General features: G+C 50.3%; 2 protein-coding genes across 2 annotated transcripts in view; both read right to left on the bottom strand.

Moving 5' to 3' along the window:
- LOC121833174 overlaps positions 1-21,705 on the bottom strand; it is a 139,040-nt gene that overhangs the window by 86,524 nt on the left and 30,811 nt on the right. The gene's annotated exons all lie outside the window — the stretch shown is intronic.
- LOC120844237 (uncharacterized protein K02A2.6-like) lies at positions 9,343-13,458 on the bottom strand. Its single transcript, XM_040215896.2, has 2 exons — positions 11,987-13,458; positions 9,343-9,760 (listed from the first exon to the last, which is right to left on the bottom strand). The coding sequence occupies exons 1-2, from the start codon at positions 13,424-13,426 to the stop codon at positions 9,419-9,421; spliced, it is 1,782 nt and encodes a 593-aa protein (XP_040071830.1). The 5' UTR covers positions 13,427-13,458; the 3' UTR covers positions 9,343-9,418.

Consider the following 21,705-nt stretch of genomic DNA (forward strand, 5'->3'; position numbering starts at 1 on the left):
GCAACCTCTTCAGCCTTTCCACCCTGGCTTGCCGACTTGCGGCCGGCCATTACTTCATTTACATCGTAGTACAACTTCACTGGTCTTCCTTCTTCACCAGAGTGGAAAGGATGAAAGCATTCCTGAGGAATTGCCTCCTCCGTTGGTGTGTTCATTCGACAAATTTATTTGACACTTGTTAACCGCAACCCTTCATTGATTTTATTTTGCACCCCGTGAAGTTTAGATGGGTCATAAACGACATCGGGTTGGAATGTTCATGACTTTTCCGAGGCGTACTGGTCCTCCGACCCAAGTACACTCGCACAGGCCGCCACTAATTCAGAAGCTTCTTTGTCGCGGTGAAATTGCGAAGATTAAATGAGACCATTTCTTTTAGTCTTGCCTTCCCAAAAGATTGATGTCGAAATTGTATGATCAAAACCACCCGCCTGACGACAGTCGAGCGCGACTCATGGATTGGACAGGAGGACTGCGTGAGCACAGCATCGGCTCGTAACAATCAATGTCTTGGCAGTCATTTGGGTAGTGGCTCGTGTCCAACCACTGCGTGATGAGAATAGCCGAACTCTAACAATGCCTGGGGCTGAGCACGCGTTTTCTTCCTTTAAAACCCCAGCGCAGGGGTATGATTAACGTTGGCGGCATAAGATAGGCACCAGGCCACATGGCCGCTTGTGGCTCCGAGTTGAGGGGATGAACGATGCTCATATTTCTCGAATTTTTTGGCGACTGCCATTGCTTAGAAAAAATAGCAAAACCAAGTTCAAGCAGTCATTAACGTTAGGGTGGTGATCCTGAGTAGTATTTAGTGACTTACAGAAATATTTTTATAGCTCCTTTAAGCAAAGTACAGAGGGAGTCGAAACTTGGACAGTAACTTGAGAACGACGCTCGTGTGAGACTTACAGCAACTGCCAACGTTCGGCTGTCTCTCTGAGGTCACTAAAATATCCCTTTTTTTAGTATTCCTTCCGTACACACGTGTAGTTAGTTCTATGTAACGTCATATTGATAAGTCGCATTTAGTAATTTTAGTACTTCTATTCTCAGGGACAACTTTCGGATGCAGTTCAGCAACAACGAAAAAAATATTTGGGTGCCTCAATAATGTAAAATGGGTCTTGCGACATTTTTTCTTGTACCTTCAATAAATAGTGTTAAGAAGTAACCCCTAACGTTGATAGCTTGCGGAAACATCCATTAGTTTTCCCCTAATAGCAGATGCAGAAAAAGTAAAGGAAAGAGACAGCCTGACGATATCTCCTCAACTCACAATTTAAACGAGCGGCCACGTGATCTGATACCACCAGTGTTCATCACAGTCATGCTCTAGGCGGCTAGGGTTTGGAAAGCAAAAGCTTGGGCTGAGCTTCGGATATTGTTAGAGTTCGGCTATTATCATATGTAATTGACATGAGCCGTTACCCAAATGTTTGGTGGTGCTGATTGTCATGAACCCGAGCACTCGATTCGGGGTTATGAAAATCGCTTACGTCACGGAGTCACGTGACTCTCGGTGCGAAAGCGTAATGTCATGTTACGTCATGCTGTCAACAATGTTAATACATCTAGTGACTTCCTCAAATAAAATCGAGTTGACGCAGTGAGTGACGTGACGTGACGTTACGAGGTCACATGACAACATGAATTGACACCATGGCGTCACGTGACACATGGTTAATCATAGTGCCATGAAAACCCGCAACTTACCATACTTTTCAATTATGAATATATGACGATTTGATCCATAGATAGGAATACAGCCGCCATTTTTTTATTCCCATATGTTCATTTTGTGATACTAAGAAAAAAGAAAAAAAGAAATATTACCTTGAACCGTTTTGAAGCGGTTACCGTTATATTTTTTTTCGGTTCGGTTCCGGTTCAGTTCCAAGGTGGCGGCGAAGATTTCGGTTCGGTTCGGTTCCGGTTCGGCTAAAAATAACGGTTCTGTTCCGGTTTTCGCTTCGGTTCGGTTCCGGTTCGACACCCTGCCCCGAGGGTCGACAGCCCTCCCCTCCGGCGGGCGAGGAGGAAAAGCGCGTGCACACACGCCGTCGCTGCTGCTGGCAGAGCTGGCAGCAGCGCATACCAGAGAGAGAGAAACAGCGGTGAACTGAACGCGCGCAGTGCGCTGCTTATAGTCACACTTGAAGGAGAGAAAACTAGAGGAGAGTTGCGCATGCGCGCGCGGTGTGAGTCGAAGCGAACGCACGCGAAGTGCACGCAGCTGGTAGACAGAGAGAGAGCGGAGAGAGTAACGCGCAGCTGTTGGAGAGAGGGAAGGAGGCGAGTTGCGCATGCGTAGTGTGAGTGCGGACTACGACGCCGCGGGACATAGACCCGAGCAAGAGATGCTCCGCATCTAAAAACTTCAATGCTTATTGACAAGCATGTTCCTCGCACACCGCAGCAGAGAAGCAACGTACACAATATTCGGCCTAATATTGGAAGCTAAAACAACAGTCCGAAAGAATACCCATTTAAAAGCGAGAAAACAACAGAACAACGATTTTTGTTTTTGTTTGAAGGGTTTTCTTCGTTATAAAATCGAACTAATGCAGATAAAGTAGACAAAACAAGCCTAATATATATTTGTCTTTATTCTCTTGATTTACTGAAGTGCTCACACCAATACTACGCGAGAGATGTTCGATATTATCTATACGCCATTAATTGGATCAACAACTTCATCAGTGGATAAACTGCACTTTAACGTTTGAACAAAGCGCTGAACTCTTCAAGGTAAGATGCTTGAGGGTAGGCACCGAGTTCGTGGTTATAATGTGTGCAGTTTGGCCGCCGTGCTGAGAGTCAATCGCGTCAAACTCGATCAATTTATCCGAGCTAATTTAATGCCTGAAATACGAAATACAAACTTTCTACCTTCAGGGAGTGTAAGGCTCGTGGTGTTTGTGAAACTGAACATTGAATGATCTTGTTACATTTTATCCAGTTCGGTACCAACCTCAACCATAGGATGTTCCACGATTCGCACAGCTTTGTGTACGTTGGAGTATAAACTGTATGGACGGGCGTTATGCTGCAATGCCTGAAGCACATATCGAATTGATGCATGAAACGCGTCCTAAAACGTAATCCTCCTATTTCCGTCTTATCATGTGAGCAAAGTGTCATCCTGTCACCGGCTGCGCTTCCGGCGGTGTAAAAGCAGCGTTGGCAGATAGGGCAGACGTCAACTCTGCTGCAGGGAAGCTTTTTGGTTCGGCTGTCGACGGAAGCTTCGGCATACACGAGTTGGAGCGCCGCGACAGCAGCCATACTTGCCCTCCCTTTAACTACTTTGAGTAAGACATGTTGTACTAACCACCAGAATCGCCACATAGAACAAAATAACAAATTGGCTTCTGTGAAGAGGTTTGTTGTTACTTTATGACCCCATTCGATGCATAGGCAGGATAGGACTTTAAAACACACCAGTCCAATACATGCTCCAGGCACAGTATTTATGCTCACATGATTGTGTTTTACTATGTTTCTTTTAAAATCGCTAATAATTAAGGTGTGTGCTATTTAAACTCTTGACGCGAACAAACGAAGGAGTATAGGAATTTTTGTTTTTGTTTTCAGTCTAATTTTAGAGCCACATATAAGTCTGTTATCCGATACAACTTTTAAAAAATGGTGTAATGTTGACATTAGCATAGTATTCACCTTAACACTCATCATTACTCAACACCATGATTTGTTCAAAATTGTGAAACAAAGCATTCGCTTTCAACATTAAAAATATGAGTGCCCTTATATATTTACCCCAAATGAACGCAATATCTGAGGCTCGGTGTCAAACTCTGCAATACGTGGTTAGCTTCGAAGTATTGTCTGTGTTTTATGTTAGTACAAAAAGCGATTATATATGAGTAACTTTAGATGGGAGTGATGGGACAATATTTTCTTTTAACGGCTAAACTCTGTTAAAGTAGCTGAGTTTCAGGTCCCAAGTACTATATACATAACGCAAAATATGAGGTATTATTTTTAACTCTTTTTTCAACAGATGGCTTCCCATTGTACGTCTACTGCCTTGGCACATCTCAACGAGCACTGTCGGCCTCGTCCGACCCTCTGGTCTTTTGGCTTGGTACTGCAGACAGAACGTAAAGTCTGAACGGACTGAAATAAAAAGTGAAAGCCGTTTAGAACTCTCTGTAACGCCGCATTGGAGCACACCTCTTGAGGAGGAGGAGGGAAGGGTACTGAGGGGAGGGTAGACCCCTCCTCTTCCTCCTCCTCTTCCTCCTTCTCCTCCTCCTCCCCTCATTCTTTAATATGCTCCGGGCGGGTCACCTGTCCTCGGGGGGAGGGGGTCACGTGAGCTCGAGGGGAGGGGGTGTCACGTGACTTTGGGGGGGGGGGTAACGTGACTTCGGGGGGGGGGTCACGTGACCTCGGGGAGGGGGGCCACCTGACCTCGGGGGTCACGTGACCTTGTGGGGGTGATGTGACCTTGGGGGTCACGTAAACATGAGGTGACCTTGGGAGGAGTCACGTGACCTGGGGGGTCACATGACCTTGGGGGTCATATGACCTGGGGGGGTAACGTGACCTTGGGGTGAACTTGGTTACGCCGACGCCGCTCAAGCCGGAAACGGGCGCTTAAGAGCTGCGCCCTAAAAAATATAATTGTGGATCTCAAAATGCTTTTCAGCTGGAAGCAAAAAAGAAAAAAAAGAGTACTACTAAGTGGAGCAAACTTACACTATAATGCCACTGCCACATGGGCATTCTACCCCTTAACTGCTTATGACAAGACATCTTGATATATGAATTTTGTCCACCACTGCAAATGACAAGATAACCCGTCACTGCACTTTCTGACAGATAAAGAAAGACTGCAGTTTTTTTCCAAGGCAAACATACGCCGCCGAGTCTTTATTCATGTACTCGAATTCCATACATGCACTATTCCATTACTGGAAATTCCAAAAGTGCATGACATGAGGTAACTATACAGAAGTAGAGGACATGATGTTCTTAATTTAGCAGGGTCACGTGGTAACATTATCTGTATTCACAACTGAAGAATAAAAGCCGTCTGCAATTCCCTGTAACGCCGGATTACAGCGCAGCTCTTGAGGAGAAGGTGGAAGGGTACTAGGGGATACGTGACTCGTTGAGGTCACGTGACCTCAGAGTGGTGGGGTCACGTGGCCTCAGATGGGGTTACGTGAGGGTAACTCTCATACCCCTCGCGACCCTTGGGAGGTTAACCCTCGCAAACCTTGTGAGCGTAACGCTCGTGACCCTCGTGTCGTGAGGGTAACCCTGGTGATCCTCGTGAGGGTGACCCTCGTAACCCACATAAGAGTAACCCTCGTGACCCTCGTAACCCTGACGAGGGTAGCCCTCGTGACGTCATTATGGGAAAGTACCCATAATGCAATCCGCACGTTGCATGCTACACGGGTTGCATTATGGTTTGCATTCAATAAAATGATTATGAAAGTCAATTGCCTTCAATTGATTGAAGTACACAGTTTCGACCTGCCGACGCTCACTGACAGTTGGCGAAACAAACTTTAAAACATATATACCAAATTGGTCTCAACACAGCTGACAGCAAAAAAAAAAAAAAAAAACATGTGAAATTTTAGTTTTACTTTTAAAGAAATGCGTCAAGTGCTCAAATAAGACAATTTTGAAAACTCTCGTACAACAGGGACATAATAAACGAAAACGACCTAAACTCCGCTCTCAGTTTACAGCAGGGCTGTAAGCTTGTCGAAACTGGAACACACAAAATGTAACTTACGGAATGGCGTCTCGGCCCATCAGGCAGTGCGCCAGAGCCGTGCATGAAGCAGTCAAGAAACTTCTCAAACTGACAAAATGAAAAAAAAAGATGGCTCCCAGAAATTTTTACTCTAAATTATCCTAACGCGAACAGAAGGGTCATCATACCAAGTGAAAAATTCCGACGATGTCCTGACTCCCCAGCACTAGTAACTTCGGTTGAGCGAGTTAGGGCGCTGTGTAACAAAAACTTTGTGGAAAGTTGTGCCTCGAATGAGTATGTTCGCGGGCTTTCTATTTCGCAATTTATTTGTACGATATATAAAACGCGGCATAAATTTAATATTGGCTGACCTTTGAGAGTTCTCAAAGACGTTGTGCCGGCGGAACTTCAAATCTAGAATAAATATTGTCTTCACGCTTTCTCCGCGATTTTATTTTTGTGCTATATATTTCCTAAGTTAAAAGCTTTTCGGTCGCCAGCGCGTGGAGCTGACTAAATTGGTTGTCACCGGGCTGCACCTTTCAGTGTCTCCCACCGCTAAACAAATTAATGGCGAGATATTTTTGTTTTCGTTTTAGCTACCCAGGTTGTCTCACATTGGTTTGTGTCCTCTATCTTATCGGATCAGACCTGCGACAAAAACATTTGTATCAGAAGCGTAAACAAAACCAATCCAATCCTCCTTTGAGGGTTACATGGTTAATCGTAAGCTTGTAAAAACTCGAACTCGAAAAATGTAAGCCACGGCATGGTGTGTCGGTCTGTCGACCTAACGTCCCTGGATATTAAACGCAGTGAAAAAACATCGAGGGACTTTTTGTCGACCTAGAGTTCCTGTATAGCTACCTACGGTAGCAGAGTTGCGCATTCAGCCTCGGCGCGTGGCCGTAGCGCCGGCTTTCCCGCACGAGCTGGATGCTTTGCTCCTCACGTGACTAAATTTGGCGAATAGCGGCGCCGCCGCGCGCGCCGCCGCGCATGGAAAACAGGAGAGGAGGAAAAGGAGGCGGAAAGCAGGGAAACATACGCCGTTGCAAGAGAAACGTCGGCGGAGCGACCGTAAAGGTGGCTTTCTTGCACGCCAACGGATGCTTTGCTCCTCACGTGATGGATCTCGGCGAATAGCGGCGTGGCGGCGCGGGGAAAACAAATGCGCAACTCTGGCTCCCTTAGGGAGCCTATACAGGAACTCTATGTCGACCTGCCCGCCAGCGCCCTCCATGAAACAGTCAGGTAACTTCTCGAACTTGGAAGTAAATATGAAGACGTAAAAAAACAAAACGAAGAAAAAGGGGACGTCAACAATTTCAAAGAATCTATGAAGCAAAATAGAAAAAAAGAAGTAAAGTAAAAGCATAAACTCCAGGGTCGGATTTAACTTTCACAAGGCTATACTCCGTTCCACCTTCAGTCTGAGCGCAGTGGACGCCACAGGCCATCCCAGCCGATCCAGCGCTGGTAGAAAATCGCGTGACCTGCCGGTTGGGCAGAGAGACACAGGGAGCTCAAGGTCACGTGACACTCTCTCCACGCTGGGTTGGCTGGAATTATTCCTAGCGTCCACTGCGCTCGGACTGAAGGTGAAACGGAGTATAGTCATCCACGTTCCCCCTTCGCAAAGGAAGCCTGGCCCGAGGGCAGGCTTCCCTTCCCATAATCCTTTCGAATCCCCAGGGGACTCTTGCAGCACCCCATTCTCTTTCCCCTTGCTCGCTCCTTCTATTTGAGAGAGGATATTGCCGCGCGCAAGGCTGAGAAAGCAACGCTCGGTTACGGTCGTCCAGAAAGTTCCCGTTTATTCATGTACCGCACGTAACTTCTATCATTTATCCCTGCTCTTGTTTTCTAGAAAGTGCGTGTTCATTCTCGCCCCGATCACGCGACGCTCGAACCGCTTTCGCCGAATCTTCGAGATAGCGGCGCACTTTAGATAAGAGGCCGCCCGCGACCTTGTCGAGTCAGTCTCGCCCCAGCGCTCGATTCTGCTGACACGCCGACTTCGACGCCCGCGACGCTCTGCTTTCTTCTGTTTCCTTCTTTATTTTTGGCACAAGTTCGCCACATTAAACGTTTATTTATTTCTGTTTATTTCTTGTTTATTGGTCACGACTCACCACCCGTGACATTCTGGTGGAGGTGCGGGGTACCGCATGCCCGTGCAGCGTTCCCCTCCCAGGACCCGCAGTGCAAGCCCGACTCCAAGCTCGCTGAGAAGACCACTCAGCGCGGAACCTGAAACTCGGACCAGCCGCCGCACCAAGGGAGAGGATCCGGAGTACGGTTTGCTCCTGGATAAACCCAAGCCGAAGAAGACGACGATGGACAACAAGTCGCAGGCCCCCGCCGCTCCTGCCGTCGTCTACCTACCCGTCGCTCCTCGGACACCGGCTCCGTTCCACGGCGAACTCCACGAAGACGTTGAAGATTGGATCGACCAATTCGAACGCGTCGCCCGCCACAATAGCTGGACCAACGAGCAACGGCTGCAAAACGTGTATTTCTCGCTCGAGGGGACTGCCAAAAGCTGGTACGAAAATCACGAGTCTTCATTGACATCCTGGGACATTTTCAAGAGCCAGCTGAAGACGACATTTGTCAACCAGCACCGCCGAGAGAGGGCCGAAGACTTACTGCGTACCAGGACTCAAGGCCCCAACGAGAGCATCACCGGCTTCGTGGAGGATGTTCTCCGCCTAAGCGCCCGCGCCGATCCTCAGGCTACCGAGGAGAAGAAGCTGCACCACCTGATGAGGGGTGTGAAAAGCGAGATTTTCGGCGGTCTCATCCGGAATCCCCCAACAACAGTCGACGAGTTCATCACGGAGGCGACAAATATGGAACGGGCCTTGCTAGCCCGCGCCAGACACTACCAACGACACCCTGGCGTAACTACTCTAGCGACATCTGGATCCGACCTGGGCACCACCCTCCCCGACATCCGTGACCTTATCCGTGAAGCCGTCCGGGAGGAGTTGAAGAAGTTGCTACCTGCTGCCACAAGCCTGGATACGCCCTCAGTCGCTGAGATTGTCCGGGAAGAACTTCAGCAGGCGCTGCAGCCAGAAGTTCTCGCCAGCGCCGCTCCTGAACCACCGAAGCTGAGCTACGCCGCAGCTACCCGACGACCACCGCCTCTGCTCACCCGTATACGGCGCCACCTCGACGTGAACCTCTAGCGCCGCAGTATTCACGACGCCATGAAGATCGGGCGTACGTCCGCCCAGAACAAGCTGCTCCACGAAAGACCGACGTGTGGAGGACGACCGATCGACGCCCGTTGTGCTACCACTGCGGGGAGGCCGACCATATCTACCGTCGTTGTCCCTACCGGCAAATGGGCCTGCGTGGGTTCCACCCGAACGACCCACGCCCGAGGTACGGCGAACGCCCTCACGACATCGAGGAGTACCTCCGACGTTCCCCCTCCCCAGTGTCGTCACTCCGCCGTGAAGCACGCTCCCCATCGCCACGACGTTCACCCTCCCTGTGATAACTTGAGCAGACGACATTCCAACGGGCAAAGAGGGCTTCTTTATTGACCGTGCTATACTTATAGGCGCTTGTCACGTGACATCCGTGACCGGGGTGCGCACAGCCGATGCGCCGTGGTGCGCCGTGACTTGCAGCGCCACGCTGCTACATTCCTTCCCCCTCACATCAGCTTCGGAAGTCCTCCGGTTTGTACCTGTCCGGTGGACGCCGCACTCGCGTACTTCTTCTGGAAGTCGGTGCCTCAGTACAAGGCTCCGGTGTCGTCACTGGCGCACTTGTGGAACTCGGTGGTGGAAGCGGCTGCTGACGCGTCCGTGTAGCTTGTTGACTGCCGGCTTGAGAGTCCGCTGGCATAGCAGCAGAAGCAACTTGTGGCACCATCGGCTGGGTTTCTCGAGGCACCGGAACATCTGGGAGCGTAGGCTCCTCCGGCGTAGGCGGTGCAGCAAGGGACGTCGGGCTTGCAAGGCGGTCTCGGATGTGGTCGGCGTGTGTGAACCGCACAACCTGCGCCACTTTCACTAAATATGTCACAGGACTGACGACTTGAGTCACCACACCTTCTTCCCATGACACTAGCTCGCCTCGCACCGTTTTGACCAACACAGTATCACCCACAACAAAAGACCGGTTAGCACCTCGCGACGCATCACTCTGTTCCTTCAGGTGCTGCTGTTTGTTTTGCATGGCTTTTACAAAATCGGGTTTAAGCAAAGAAAGTTTCACTCGTGGCTGTCGCTTCAAAAACAGCTCGGCTGGAGTGCGACCAGTGGTACTGTTTGGGGTGTTTCGATAGCTCAGTAAAAAGCTATCCAAACGCTCGAGCAAAGAGTGTTTCTTGCCACTCTGTTTCTCGTCTAACAATTGCTTCAGCAGAGTTTTTTTTGTGGTCTGCACGAGACGCTCTGCTGCGCCGTTGGAGGCAGCATGATAGGGTGGCGTCTTAACGTGCTTGATGCCATTCACCCTCATAAACTCAGAGAACTCATCTGAAACAAACTGAGGTCCGTTATCACTCACCAGTACCTCTGGTAGCCCATAAGCCGCAAATACACTTCGCAATTTGTCGAGTGTTTTACCAGTAGTGGTGGAAGACATGGACCACACTTCGATCCATTTCGAGAAAGCATCCACCAGTACTAGAAAGACATGGCCTTCTTTAGCAGCAAAATCCACGTGTACTCGTTGCCACGGCTTAGTTGGATAGCTCCATGGCTGTAACGGTACAGGTGGAGCAGCGTTCTGAACAGACTGACATACGCGACACTGTCGTACGTAGCTCTCGATTTCTAGGTCTAGCCCTGGCCACCATACAAAACTTCTGGCAAGCATTTTCATGCGGCTAGCACCTGGATGGTCCTCATGCAACAGTGCCAAAACCTGTGACTGCAGCTTTTCAGGTACAATCACCCTTGAGCCCCAGGTGACGCAGCCTTGCTCAAATGACAACTCGTCACGTCGTACATGGTACGGTTTTAGCTCTTCGCTACTTTGGGCAGGCCATCCATTCAGAACGTAGTTAGCTACGCGAGACAAGGTCAAGTCACGTTTTGTAGCTCTAGCTACATCTTCCGCGGTCAAGGGAGTACTGTCAAACAACAAAAGACACTCAGCAGGGTCGTCAGCTGTTGTCATCGGTCGTGGGAGTCTAGACAGAGCATCAGCCACCTCGACATCTTTTCCTTTACGGTACTTGAGTTTGTACCTATAGGCTGCAAGAATCATTGCCCATCTTTGCATTCGAGCTGCCGCTAGCGTAGGTACAGGCTTATCGTGCCCCAGTATCCCAAGCAGTGGCTGATGGTCTGTATAGAGAGTGAACTCCCTACCATACAGGTAGCGATGGAACTTTTTCAGACCAAACATCAGAGCTAGCGCTTCTCGCTCGCACTGCGCATAGTTCTTTTCCGCTGACGTGAGCGTTCGCGACGCGAACGCCACTGGGCGCTCTTCCCCTTCTGGTGTTACATGAAAAATGACAGCACCAATCCCGTACGATGAAGCATCACACAGCAATGCAATTGGCTTGTCTACGTCGTAGAACGTAAGAACCTGGCTGTTTACGAGCAACTGCTTCGTAGCAGCAAAGGCCTCGCTGCACTTCCGAGTCCACGACCACTTTTCACCTTTTTTCAACAACCGATAAAGCGGTTCAGCTACGCACGAAACATTCTTGAGAAACTTAGCGTAAAAGTTTAGCATCCCCAAATACGCCTTCAGTTCCGTTACGCAGGTGGGCTCGGGCGCTTCTGTGATAGCCTTTGTCATTGCTTCTGTCGGGTAAATGCCATCGGCACTCACCGTGTGACCCAGGTAGGTCACCGAGCTTTGGAAAAAACGGCACTTGTCCGTTTTCAAAGTGACATTGTAGTCACGAAGTCGACGCAAGACGCATTCCAGCGTCTTTTGACAGTCCTGGGTGTCCTTTCCAGACACGATGACGTCATCAATGTAGCATCCCACATGAGGTATGCCTTTAAGCACCTCGTCCATGAAGGACTGAAAAATGGCTGGCGCACTGGCCACACCAAACGGTAGGCGTTGGAACTGAAACAACCCCATGTGCGTGTTTATAGTCAAAAGTGGTTTGGACTCGGCAGCCAGCGGTACCTGCTGATACGCAGCAGAAAGATCCAGCACGCAAAACACTTTGCCACCTGCGATGGCAGTGTACAGATCTTCAGGTCGCGGCAGTGGGTAATGGTCGGTTTTTAGTACAGGGTTGATCGTTACCTTGTAATCCCCGCACAACCTGAGTGATCCATCTTTCTTGTGAATTACAACTACCGGAGTCGCCCACTCACTGTGACTTACGCGGCGTAAAACCCCGCTCTTCTCTAGCCTGTCCAGCTCTTCTCCAACCTTATCGCGTAACGCGTAAGGCACCGGTCTCGCCTTGCAAAAAACCGGCGTACAATCTTGTTTTAGAACTATCTTCGCTTGATAGTTGTTCGTGACACTAGACTGATTAGAAAATACTGTCGGGAACTTGTTACGCAGCGCTTCTATTCGGTGTGAATCAGTTACATGCTCCAGTGACATGACGCTTTTCCAATCAAGTCTGAGCCTCTCAAGCCAGTTCCGCCCCATGAGCAACGGCAATTTCTTGCCTTGGTTATCGACGACGATAACGGGCAGTTTCAAAGTCTGGTTTTCGTATGTGACGGAAACGTCACATTGCCCTTTTACCGGGATTCGTTCACCCGTGTACGTTTTTAGGTTTACCCGAGATGGCTCACACTTGACATGAGGGAACACGGTTTTCGCAACACTTTCAGGAACAATTGTTACAGCCGCTCCTGTATCAATTTGCATGAAAACGTCCGCCCCTTCAACATTGACTTTCACTTCATAACCCGAACGCACCGTGTTAAGGCAGTGATAGACGTCCAGTTCTGAATCGTCCTCCGAGCAGTCCACTGCATTCGCGTTCTTGGGTCCCTTTTTCTCGCTCGAGCACACTTTTTGCAAATGGCCAAACTTGCCACACTTGTGACACGTAGCATTCTTGTACCAACATTTGCTTGCCGCATGCGCCCTTCCACATCTTTCGCAAGACTTCTTGCTTTGCTTGTGTTTTCGAACGTCACGCTTATTGACGTTATCTTTCTGGTTCGCTCTTATCTCGTTCAACGACGCGTCTTTGCTTCCGGCGTGTAGTAACGCTGTCTGTCGTGCCGCCTGCTCTTGATCCAATGAGATCTTGCATGCCCTTTCGAAGGTTAAGCTTTCTTCGGCGAATAGCGCACGTTGCGTTTCTTCGCGCCGTATTCCCGCCACAAGCCTGTCCCTCAGAGCATCTTGCAGAAACTGGCCAAAGTCACACTTCCTTGCCAAATGCTTTAGCGCTACAATGAAATCTTCAACGCTCTCCTGTTCCTCTTGTACACGTCTGTTGAATTTGCACCTTTCCGCTATGACCGAGCTCTTCGGGCTATAGTGGTTTTTCAGCAAAACTTTCACTTCTTCGAACGACTTATCTCCCGGTACTGCCGGTACGACCAAGCTTTTCAGAACTTCGTAAGCTCGAGGTCCTATAACGGTCAAGAACACCGCTAGCTTCTTTTCTGGTTTGATGTCGTTTGCGCTAACGAAGTGCTCGAAACGCTCTAAATACGAGTCAAAATTCTGTTGTTTTTCGTCGTATTCGTCAAGCTTTCCAAGAGGTGCCATATTTCGGCAAACCGACGGTGTACTTATCGGTTGCTGGCTTCCGTCCGTCGTGTCCGCTCCGTCCGTCGCCCGCTTGAGATGCGATGACTGCGCTGCTTTGGCTGTCGCTGTCCGTTCAGTTGGCCCCGCTCGTATGGTGCTCGTCTGCTGCCGTCTGCGACGCTTCCGCTGGGCAGCGCGGGTGCGTTGTCATTCTCGTCGCCAATGTGATAACTTGAGCAGACGACATTCCAACGGGCAAAGAGGGCTTCTTTATTGACCGTGCTATACTTATAGGCGCTTGTCACGTGACATCCGTGACCGGGGTGCGCACAGCCGATGCGCCGTGGTGCGCCGTGACTTGCAGCGCCACGCTGCTACACTCCCCAGCGCCACGATCCCGCCGAGAGAGCCTGTCTCCCCTGCGTCGTCGGGAAAACTGAGTGCGGCAACGCCTGGAGGTGACGTTGCCGAAAACGACGGAAGCAAACAGCCTCCAAGAACGCCGGAGCGCTCCCACTCTCTCAACGCCCCGCATTGCACCGACGCGCCTGCAACGGTGTCCAACAACCTAAACGTTGTTATCGATGGCCAAAACGCATCGGCACTCGTTGACACCGGGGCAGACTACTCAGTATTGAGTGGGAGGCTCTCTCGCCACCTTCGAAAAGTCACGACGCCGTGGGATGGACCGCAGATACGAACCGCCGGAGGACACCTCATCACGCCTGTCGGAAGGTGCACCGCTCGCGTCGAAATTCACGGCGAGACGTGTCCTGTGAAATTCGCAATTCTACAAGACTGTTCCAGAGACGTCATTCTCGGCATGGACTTTTTGTGTGAATACGGCGCCGTCATCGACCTTGGAGAAAACAGATTGACGCTGCGGACACCTGTTCCGCCTTCAGAGAAACTCCAAACTGCGTCAGCCGCCGTCCGAGTCGCTGCCGACCACGTGAATCTGCCGCCGCGATCAAGTGTTGTCGTACCTGTCGTGACCGATGCAGCTACCCGTAGCGAAGTTCTTCTGGAAGGTAACCTCCAGTTGCTCCTGGGAAGAGGAATAGGCGTCGCACGAGGAGTAGCTGAACTCCAGGATGGCCGCACTGTGGTCCTCGTGACGAACTTCCGGAATGAAACGCAACACCTCACGAAAGGTGCAGCCGTTGGCCACGTCGAGGATCTCCGAAACTCCGCCGAAATCGCCGCCATTACTGATGAATCCTCGCCACCTCAGCAAGACGGTACGTCGCCAGCGCAACTCGACATCGACCCTAAGCTTCCGGACCCAAAACGACGGCAGCTGATGAACCTCCTCGCCGAATACCGTGACTGCTTTGCGACGTCGTCGAAGGTGCGCCAAACAGCCGTTGCGAAGCACCGCATCATTACCGAGGACGACGCGCGCCCTGTGCATCGATCACCGTACAGAGTCTCCGTTAAAGAAAGGGAGGTGATCCAGGAGCAAGTTCAAGAGATGCTGAACGACGACATAATCCAGCCATCAAGCAGTCCGTGGGCCTCTCCAGTCGTACTAGTTAAGAAGAAGGACGGAACGCTTCGGTTCTGCGTGGACTACCGGCAGCTGAACGCGGTGACGAAGAAAGACGTCTACCCACTCCCCCGAATCGACGACACGTTAGACCGGCTGCGCCACTCTCGATACTTCTCATCGATGGACCTGAAGAGCGGCTACTGGCAGATCGAAGTCGACGAACGGGACCGAGAGAAGACAGCTTTCGTCACGCCAGATGGGCTGTACGAGTTCAAGGTAATGCCCTTCGGACTATGTACGGCGCCAGCAACTTTCCAGCGTGTTATGGACACCGTACTGGCAGGACTGAAGTGGCAGAGCTGTCTGGTCTACCTCGATGACGTCGTGGTGTTTTCCAGCGACTTCGACGAGCACTTGCGACGACTCCGAGCTGTTCTTCAAGCCATACGGACCGCTGGACTCACCCTCAAGCCGTCAAAGTGTCGGTTCGCCTATGACGAACTGAAGTTTCTAGGTCACGTGGTTAGCAACAAAGGCGTGCGCCCAGACCCTGAGAAGACTCGCGCCGTCGCGTCATTTCCAGTGCCGACAGACAAAAAGGCCGTGCGAAGATTCCTCGGACTTTGCGCCTACTATCGTCGCTTCGTTCGGGATTTCGCACGGATTTCCGCACCGCTCACAAACCTCACGAAGGACGCCGAGAGGTTCGAATGGGCCGAGGGACAGCAGCAGGCATTCGACGAGCTGAAGCGACGACTCCAGACGCCTCCGGTTCTTGGACATTTCGATCAGGATGCGGACACCGAGATTCACACTGACGCAAGTAACGCAGGACTTGGCGCGGTACTAGTTCAAGTACAAGAAGGCACGGAACGAGTCATCGCCTACGCAAGTCGGACACTGTCCAAGGCAGAGAGAAATTACTCCACGACTGAGAAAGAATGCCTTGCGGTCGTCTGGGCAATCACGAAGTTTCGTCCGTACTTGTACGGAAGCCCGTTCCGCGTAGTCACGGACCACCACTCGCTCTGCTGGCTTGCGAACCTCAAGGACCCGTCAGGACGCCTCGCTCGATGGAGCCTCCGGCTACAAGAGTTCAACATGACTGTGGTTTACAAGTCAGGACACAAGCACAGCGACGCTGACTGCCTGTCCAGGGCCCCTGTCGAAACACCTTCCGGCAGCAGCGACGACGATGATGACGAGTGCTTTCTAGGGGCAGTGAACACCGATGACATGGCACGACGTCAACGAGACGATCCGGAGCTGCGAGCCTTAATCGAGCACCTGGAAGGGCGCGGCGGTACCGTACCCCGTGTTTTCTCACGAGCCGTGCCGACCTTCACCATTCGGCAAGGTGTACTCTACAAAGAGAACTTCGGGAACAACAACTCGCCGTGGCTGCTGGTAATACCGACCGACCTTCGAGGGGAGATCTTTCAAGCATGTCACGACGACCCAACGTCCGGACACCTCGGATACAGCCGGACACTGGCCCGTATTCGTGAAAAGTATTACTGGCCCAAGCTCCCCAAGACCGTCCACCTGTACACACGATCATGCCACGAGTGCCAGCGACGCAAGAAACCTCCGACGAGGCCGGCCGGACTTCTGCAGCCTATTTCTCCTCCAACTGCACCCTTCCAGCAGATCGGAATGGATCTACTTGGTCCTTTTCCGCCTTCGACGTCGGGGAACCGCTGGATCATCGTCGCCACAGATTATCTCACGCGGTACGCCGAAACGAAAGCTCTTCCTTCGGGGACTGCTGTGGAAGTTGCCAAGTTTTTCATTGAGTCCATCGTCCTCCGGCACGGCGCTCCAGAAGTTCTGATTACAGATCGCGGATCATCGTTCATGGCACAACTGACCCAAGAAATCTTCCGACTCAGTCACACCAGCCATCGTCGTACAACTGCGTACCACCCGCAGACCAACGGGCTGACGGAGCGACTCAACAAGACAATCGCCGATATGATCTCTATGTACGTCGACGTAGAGCACAAGACGTGGGACGAGGTGCTCCCCTACGTCACGTTCGCCTACAATACGGCGGTTCAAGAGACCACTGGATTCACCCCTTTCCAGCTGGTACATGGTCGGAAGGTAACGACCATGCTGGACGCCATGCTGCCCCATGAGCCATCTGACAACGAGAGCGACGACGCCCAGGCGGTTGCTCAACGCGCCGAAGAAGTTCGCCAGCTCGCCCGACTCCTGATTCAAGACCAGCAACGCGTCGACGCCGGCCGCTACAACCTTCGTCGCAGGGACGTCCACTTCCAGCCCGGAGATAGGGTGTGGGTATGGACGCCCATCCGTCGCCGCGGCCTCAGTGAGAAACTGCTGAAACGGTACTTTGGACCATACAAGGTACTTCGTCGCCTCGGCGAGCTGAACTACGAGGTGATGCCCGACGGAACACGAACATCGTCACGCCGCCCACCACGACCTGAGGTCGTCCACGTCGTGCGCCTGAAGCCGTACTACGCTCGATAGGACTGTGGACCTTTTGTGCTCCAAAAGACTCTTTAGTTTATCGTTCTTTTTTATTTTGATTTGTTTTACACTGCATCGGGGCGATGCACTTTTAAAGGGGGGAGTAATGCCGCGCGCAAGGCTGAGAAAGCAACGCTCGGTTACGGTCCTCCAGAAAGTTCCCGTTTATTCATGTACCGCACGTAACTTCTATCATTTATCCCTGCTCTTGTTTTCTAGAAAGTGCGTGTTCATTCTCGCCCCGATCACGCGACGCTCGAACCGCTTTCGCCGAATCTTCGAGATAGCGGCGCACTTTAGATAAGAGGCCGCCCGCGACCTTGTCGAGTCAGTCTCGCCCCAGCGCTCGATTCTGCTGACACGCCGACTTCGACGCCCGCGACGCTCTGCTTTCTTCTGTTTCCTTCTTTATTTTTGGCACAAGTTCGCCACATTAAACGTTTATTTATTTCTGTTTATTTCTTGTTTATTGGTCACGACTCACCACCCGTGACAATATTCCTTCCGAAGGGGTCCTAGCGCACGCTGTGGGTGTTGTCACGCCGTCTAACTCCCTCGAACTCCCCTCATTTCTTAGAGTGTAGGGTGATGCCGTCTGATATAACACGATTGCCGAAATTTCGATAGCCTCAACGCGCAATAAGCACTTGCCTCAATTCACAGCAAAGCCGAAGGAGACGAGGTGCTCGAAGAGGAGCTGGATGTGCTGTATGTTTTTCTTGGCGGGTTAGCTCGCGATGAGCATAAGGTCGAGGTAGGCGAACACGAAGTCCAGATCTCGGGTCACTTTGTTGATGCAACACTGTAAAGTTTGGACTGTCTTTCTTAACTCAAATGGCATGTGCACGTACTCATAGAGACTGAATAACATTATAATTGACGGCCTGGGATACCCGAAGGACTCTACTGGTGTCTGATGCTACCGTTAAGCACATAGATCCTGCTGAAGATGGTCGTGTCTGGCAGGTTTCCGGTGAATTTCTGGATGTGCGGGAGGGGATACAGGTCGGGAACGATTTGGACGTTAAGTGCGCGTTAATACCCTCATGACCGCCATTCACCAGCGACGGAAGAGGTCGAGGGGTGACGCCATTTGCTCCCAGACGCAATAAGGATTTTCAGTTCCAAAATGTGATCGAATTTATGGAGGGCGACGGCGACTCGTTCGTTGTTGTGACGGTGAGGCTCAGCGAACGGGGGACTAGTCGTTCGGTCACGATATGATGAGTGAAGGAACGCAGGACCGTTTCGTCGAAGTTAGTAGTTCACGGTTGCTCAGAAAACTTGGTTAACCTTTGCTCGAACGCTGAACTAGGCGGCGCAAGACGTGCCTCCTGGGCTTATGCTTGGGCTTATGAGTCGCAGAGAAGAAACGACATTCTAAAACTTCCTTGCGTATTGTGTGCTAACAAAGGCGCTAAATTTAGCTCTAGCGTGCTCCAAATCGTGCAAGTTCACCAAAAGCCAGTTTTAGTAAACCGTACGCGAAGAAATTGCGGGTCGATAGTGTGCACGCGCAGAGCGCAATAGAAGGGCTAACATATTGCGTACGCACGCAACGCTGGAGATTTTGCGCTGCAGGCTAGCGGGCTTTGATGAAAGTTTTTGAGAGATATCGGGCTCAGCTACACACCAATTTCAAGATGGCGGTTAGCTCGACTGGTGCAGCAATGGCGACGTGGTATTCGCCAAATTCAGTGTTACGCGTAATTGCGTGATGTTCGGCTCCGAAATTCTTCCCGAGACCTGCTGTGGTCGAATCAGATCGTCGTGCCGCTGAAAGAGTGCCTCTTGAAATTATTCGCCACTCGCAAAATGTGTGAACTCTTCTATCAGTTCAACGCTAAGGCTCTTTGTGCAGTTCATCGCCGACGAACGAACGAACAGTAGGTCAATTTTTCTTCACGCGATAGAACTGATAAATGGTGCCGTCTTCACGGGACGATAGACAGAAGCTCCGTGATCGAATTTGGATGCGCACTCGTGCTCGTAGCCTCCGCACACCGCAGAAAAGCGCGCTTGACCAGGTAGCTCTGGCTTGGTTAAAGTTTAAGTAAAAAGTGTGGAAACATTTTCATTTTCAATATTTCTTTTGAGGAGCATGGGGAATTTTATGGTTCTGGCAAATTTATTCAAGAAGATGATGCGAGATGTTCACTCGGCAACGTAACGCACAAGTAAAACCGGTCCGAGCAGGTCATTTTTAGAATGCGCTATACCATTGCGTATTGCGTACGTAAGAGCCAGCAACGCTAAACAAAAATTGTCTAATACCTGTTCAGACTACGTGCCCAAACAATGGCAGAGTGATATAATTGGTGCAGCTGACACTGGAAGGAGCGTACATTTTGAAAATGATTTATGCCGATTGCGTTGGCCATACTGGGTGCTTCTGCGAAGATTTACAAGCATTCCTAAATGTAGAGCGTTTTATACAACAATAATCTCTGCTTGGTAACGTACTTCCGGCAACTGCAGACGGCAGAAATTGCAAAAAAAACAAAAAACAGTAATTACCACAATGAAAAGTAAGATTAGCTCATTAGCTTTTTAATTGGTGAAAATAGGCAAACAGTTTTAAATACTAACTTGCTGAGCGTCATTGAAAGCCACTGTAACAGTTGAGTGTAGGACGACTGTAATCACTTGGGACGCGCGGGGATGCGCTATAAAGTCGTATTTATGCATCACCGGTCTGACGCTTGAGGCACGAGTAATAAATTTAGCGCACCCTCAGGCTTACCACGTGCTTCAAGTCGTCTTAAATTTCACTTATTTAACAGCTTCCGATTATGCTCAGCGAGGTCCTAGTAGGAACCATATGTTTATTTTCAGAGCTTGAAAATTTAATTTTTGTAATTCAGATATATTCTTGTTTGGTGTGTTCTTACAATCCTTTACGTTCATCGCGGCTGAAAGTCTGTTACCGGAAAGAGTTTATTTATATCTAGAATAGCCTTGTATATTTAAGGATTTTTGGAAGACTTCCCAGAAAAAACGATATATATATTTAATCAACTATGTTACGTCACGGCGCGGTGGTGGCGCGTCGGGCGCACTTGCGGTCTTCGCTTGTGGCCTGAAGTCACCAAGCGGCAGGTATTTTCGTGTGTTGTTTTAGAAGAAACCAGACAAAAACCTGCCTTCTCGTCAAAACGACTTTGCTAGGGCTACATTAAAAGTGTCGGGAAAGGTTTGTAGGTTAGTTTTAATGCGTTTTCCACCTGTTCGGTTTGTCTTAGGACGTGGACAGTGACCGCAAAAAGGAAAACCAGACGCCTTGGGAACAAGATTGCTTGTGCGGGAAGCACTGCGGGTTGAATGTAGGGATGTTTCTGGTTGTCAGCATTATTTGTTTCCTTCCGAAATGAACGCAAAGAAACCATCAAGTTATACTGACCACCAGCACACTCTGTTTAGTGCGTCTTCAAGCTTAAACGGCCGCCTGATCGTTCGTACTGTCGTCTGCTCGCTGAAACGACAGCGGTTCGTAGATGAAACGCGGACCCGTTAAATGATATAAGAAGCAAGTGCAGACCTCAAAAGACTTCTACGTTCGAAGGTTTGTTGTAGCAACTCGTATCGGTAGATGCATGAAGACGTTGATAAGTGTTACCAGTGCCTATCACCAACTTGTTATGACTGATTCAGCTCGTCCGTTTCTGCCTCCTATTTCCAGTATTAACGTATGCCATCTCTGCTACGGTTCGCGCTTTTCCAGCCGGAGGGACGTCATAACTGAAAAGAACCAGCAGATTTTGTTTTATTGCAAATCAGGCTTTAGCGTCCATTCTGCGGCGTCCGCGCGGATTGAATCGCCACATGTCACATCATTTAGAAGAGATTTGCGGTGTAACGAGCCTCGTTAATTTCGCTGACGCACTGTAGTAGTCATATAATGCCAGGAAGATGTTTAATCAACAATCCTAACACAAAAACGAGCTCGGCGACACGCATCGACGTCGACAACATGGCGTTCTAATGGTTTGTTTATGGGTGACGGCGGGCTCTTGCCCACACTTCATCGCGCATGCGATGCGCGGCGCCGGTCGCGTCCCCTAGGGGTGCTCTGGTTTGTTTCTGTGAGTTGGTCTATAGTAATATGTGAAATGCTATACTTGAGGAAAATATTTATTTAAATGAAACAGCTGAAAATAGCGGTACATTTCACGCTCAAACGCAGGACTCGAATCGATCATGCGCGCTGTTCCGGCTCTGTGATGCCGTTGCGTCCGATCTCACCAATGTAAGTTACGAGTTCTTTAACTTCATTTTACTAAATTTCGAAAAGACGCACTACCTTCTA

Source organism: Ixodes scapularis, unplaced genomic scaffold (genome assembly GCF_016920785.2).
Source record: "Ixodes scapularis isolate PalLabHiFi unplaced genomic scaffold, ASM1692078v2 PGA_scaffold7__128_contigs__length_106722199, whole genome shotgun sequence".
NCBI lineage: Eukaryota > Metazoa > Arthropoda > Arachnida > Ixodida > Ixodidae > Ixodes > Ixodes scapularis.

Excerpts from the sequence above, each read along its gene's own strand:
- LOC120844237 (XM_040215896.2), bottom strand. The coding sequence starts at position 13,426 with ATGGCACCTCTTGGAAAGCTTGACGAATACGACGAAAAACAACAGAAT. Across the intron at positions 9,761-11,986 it reads GGTTGTGCGGGGATTACAAG|GTTGTGCGGTTCACACACGC; the intron begins GTAACGATCAAC and ends AAAGTGGCGCAG.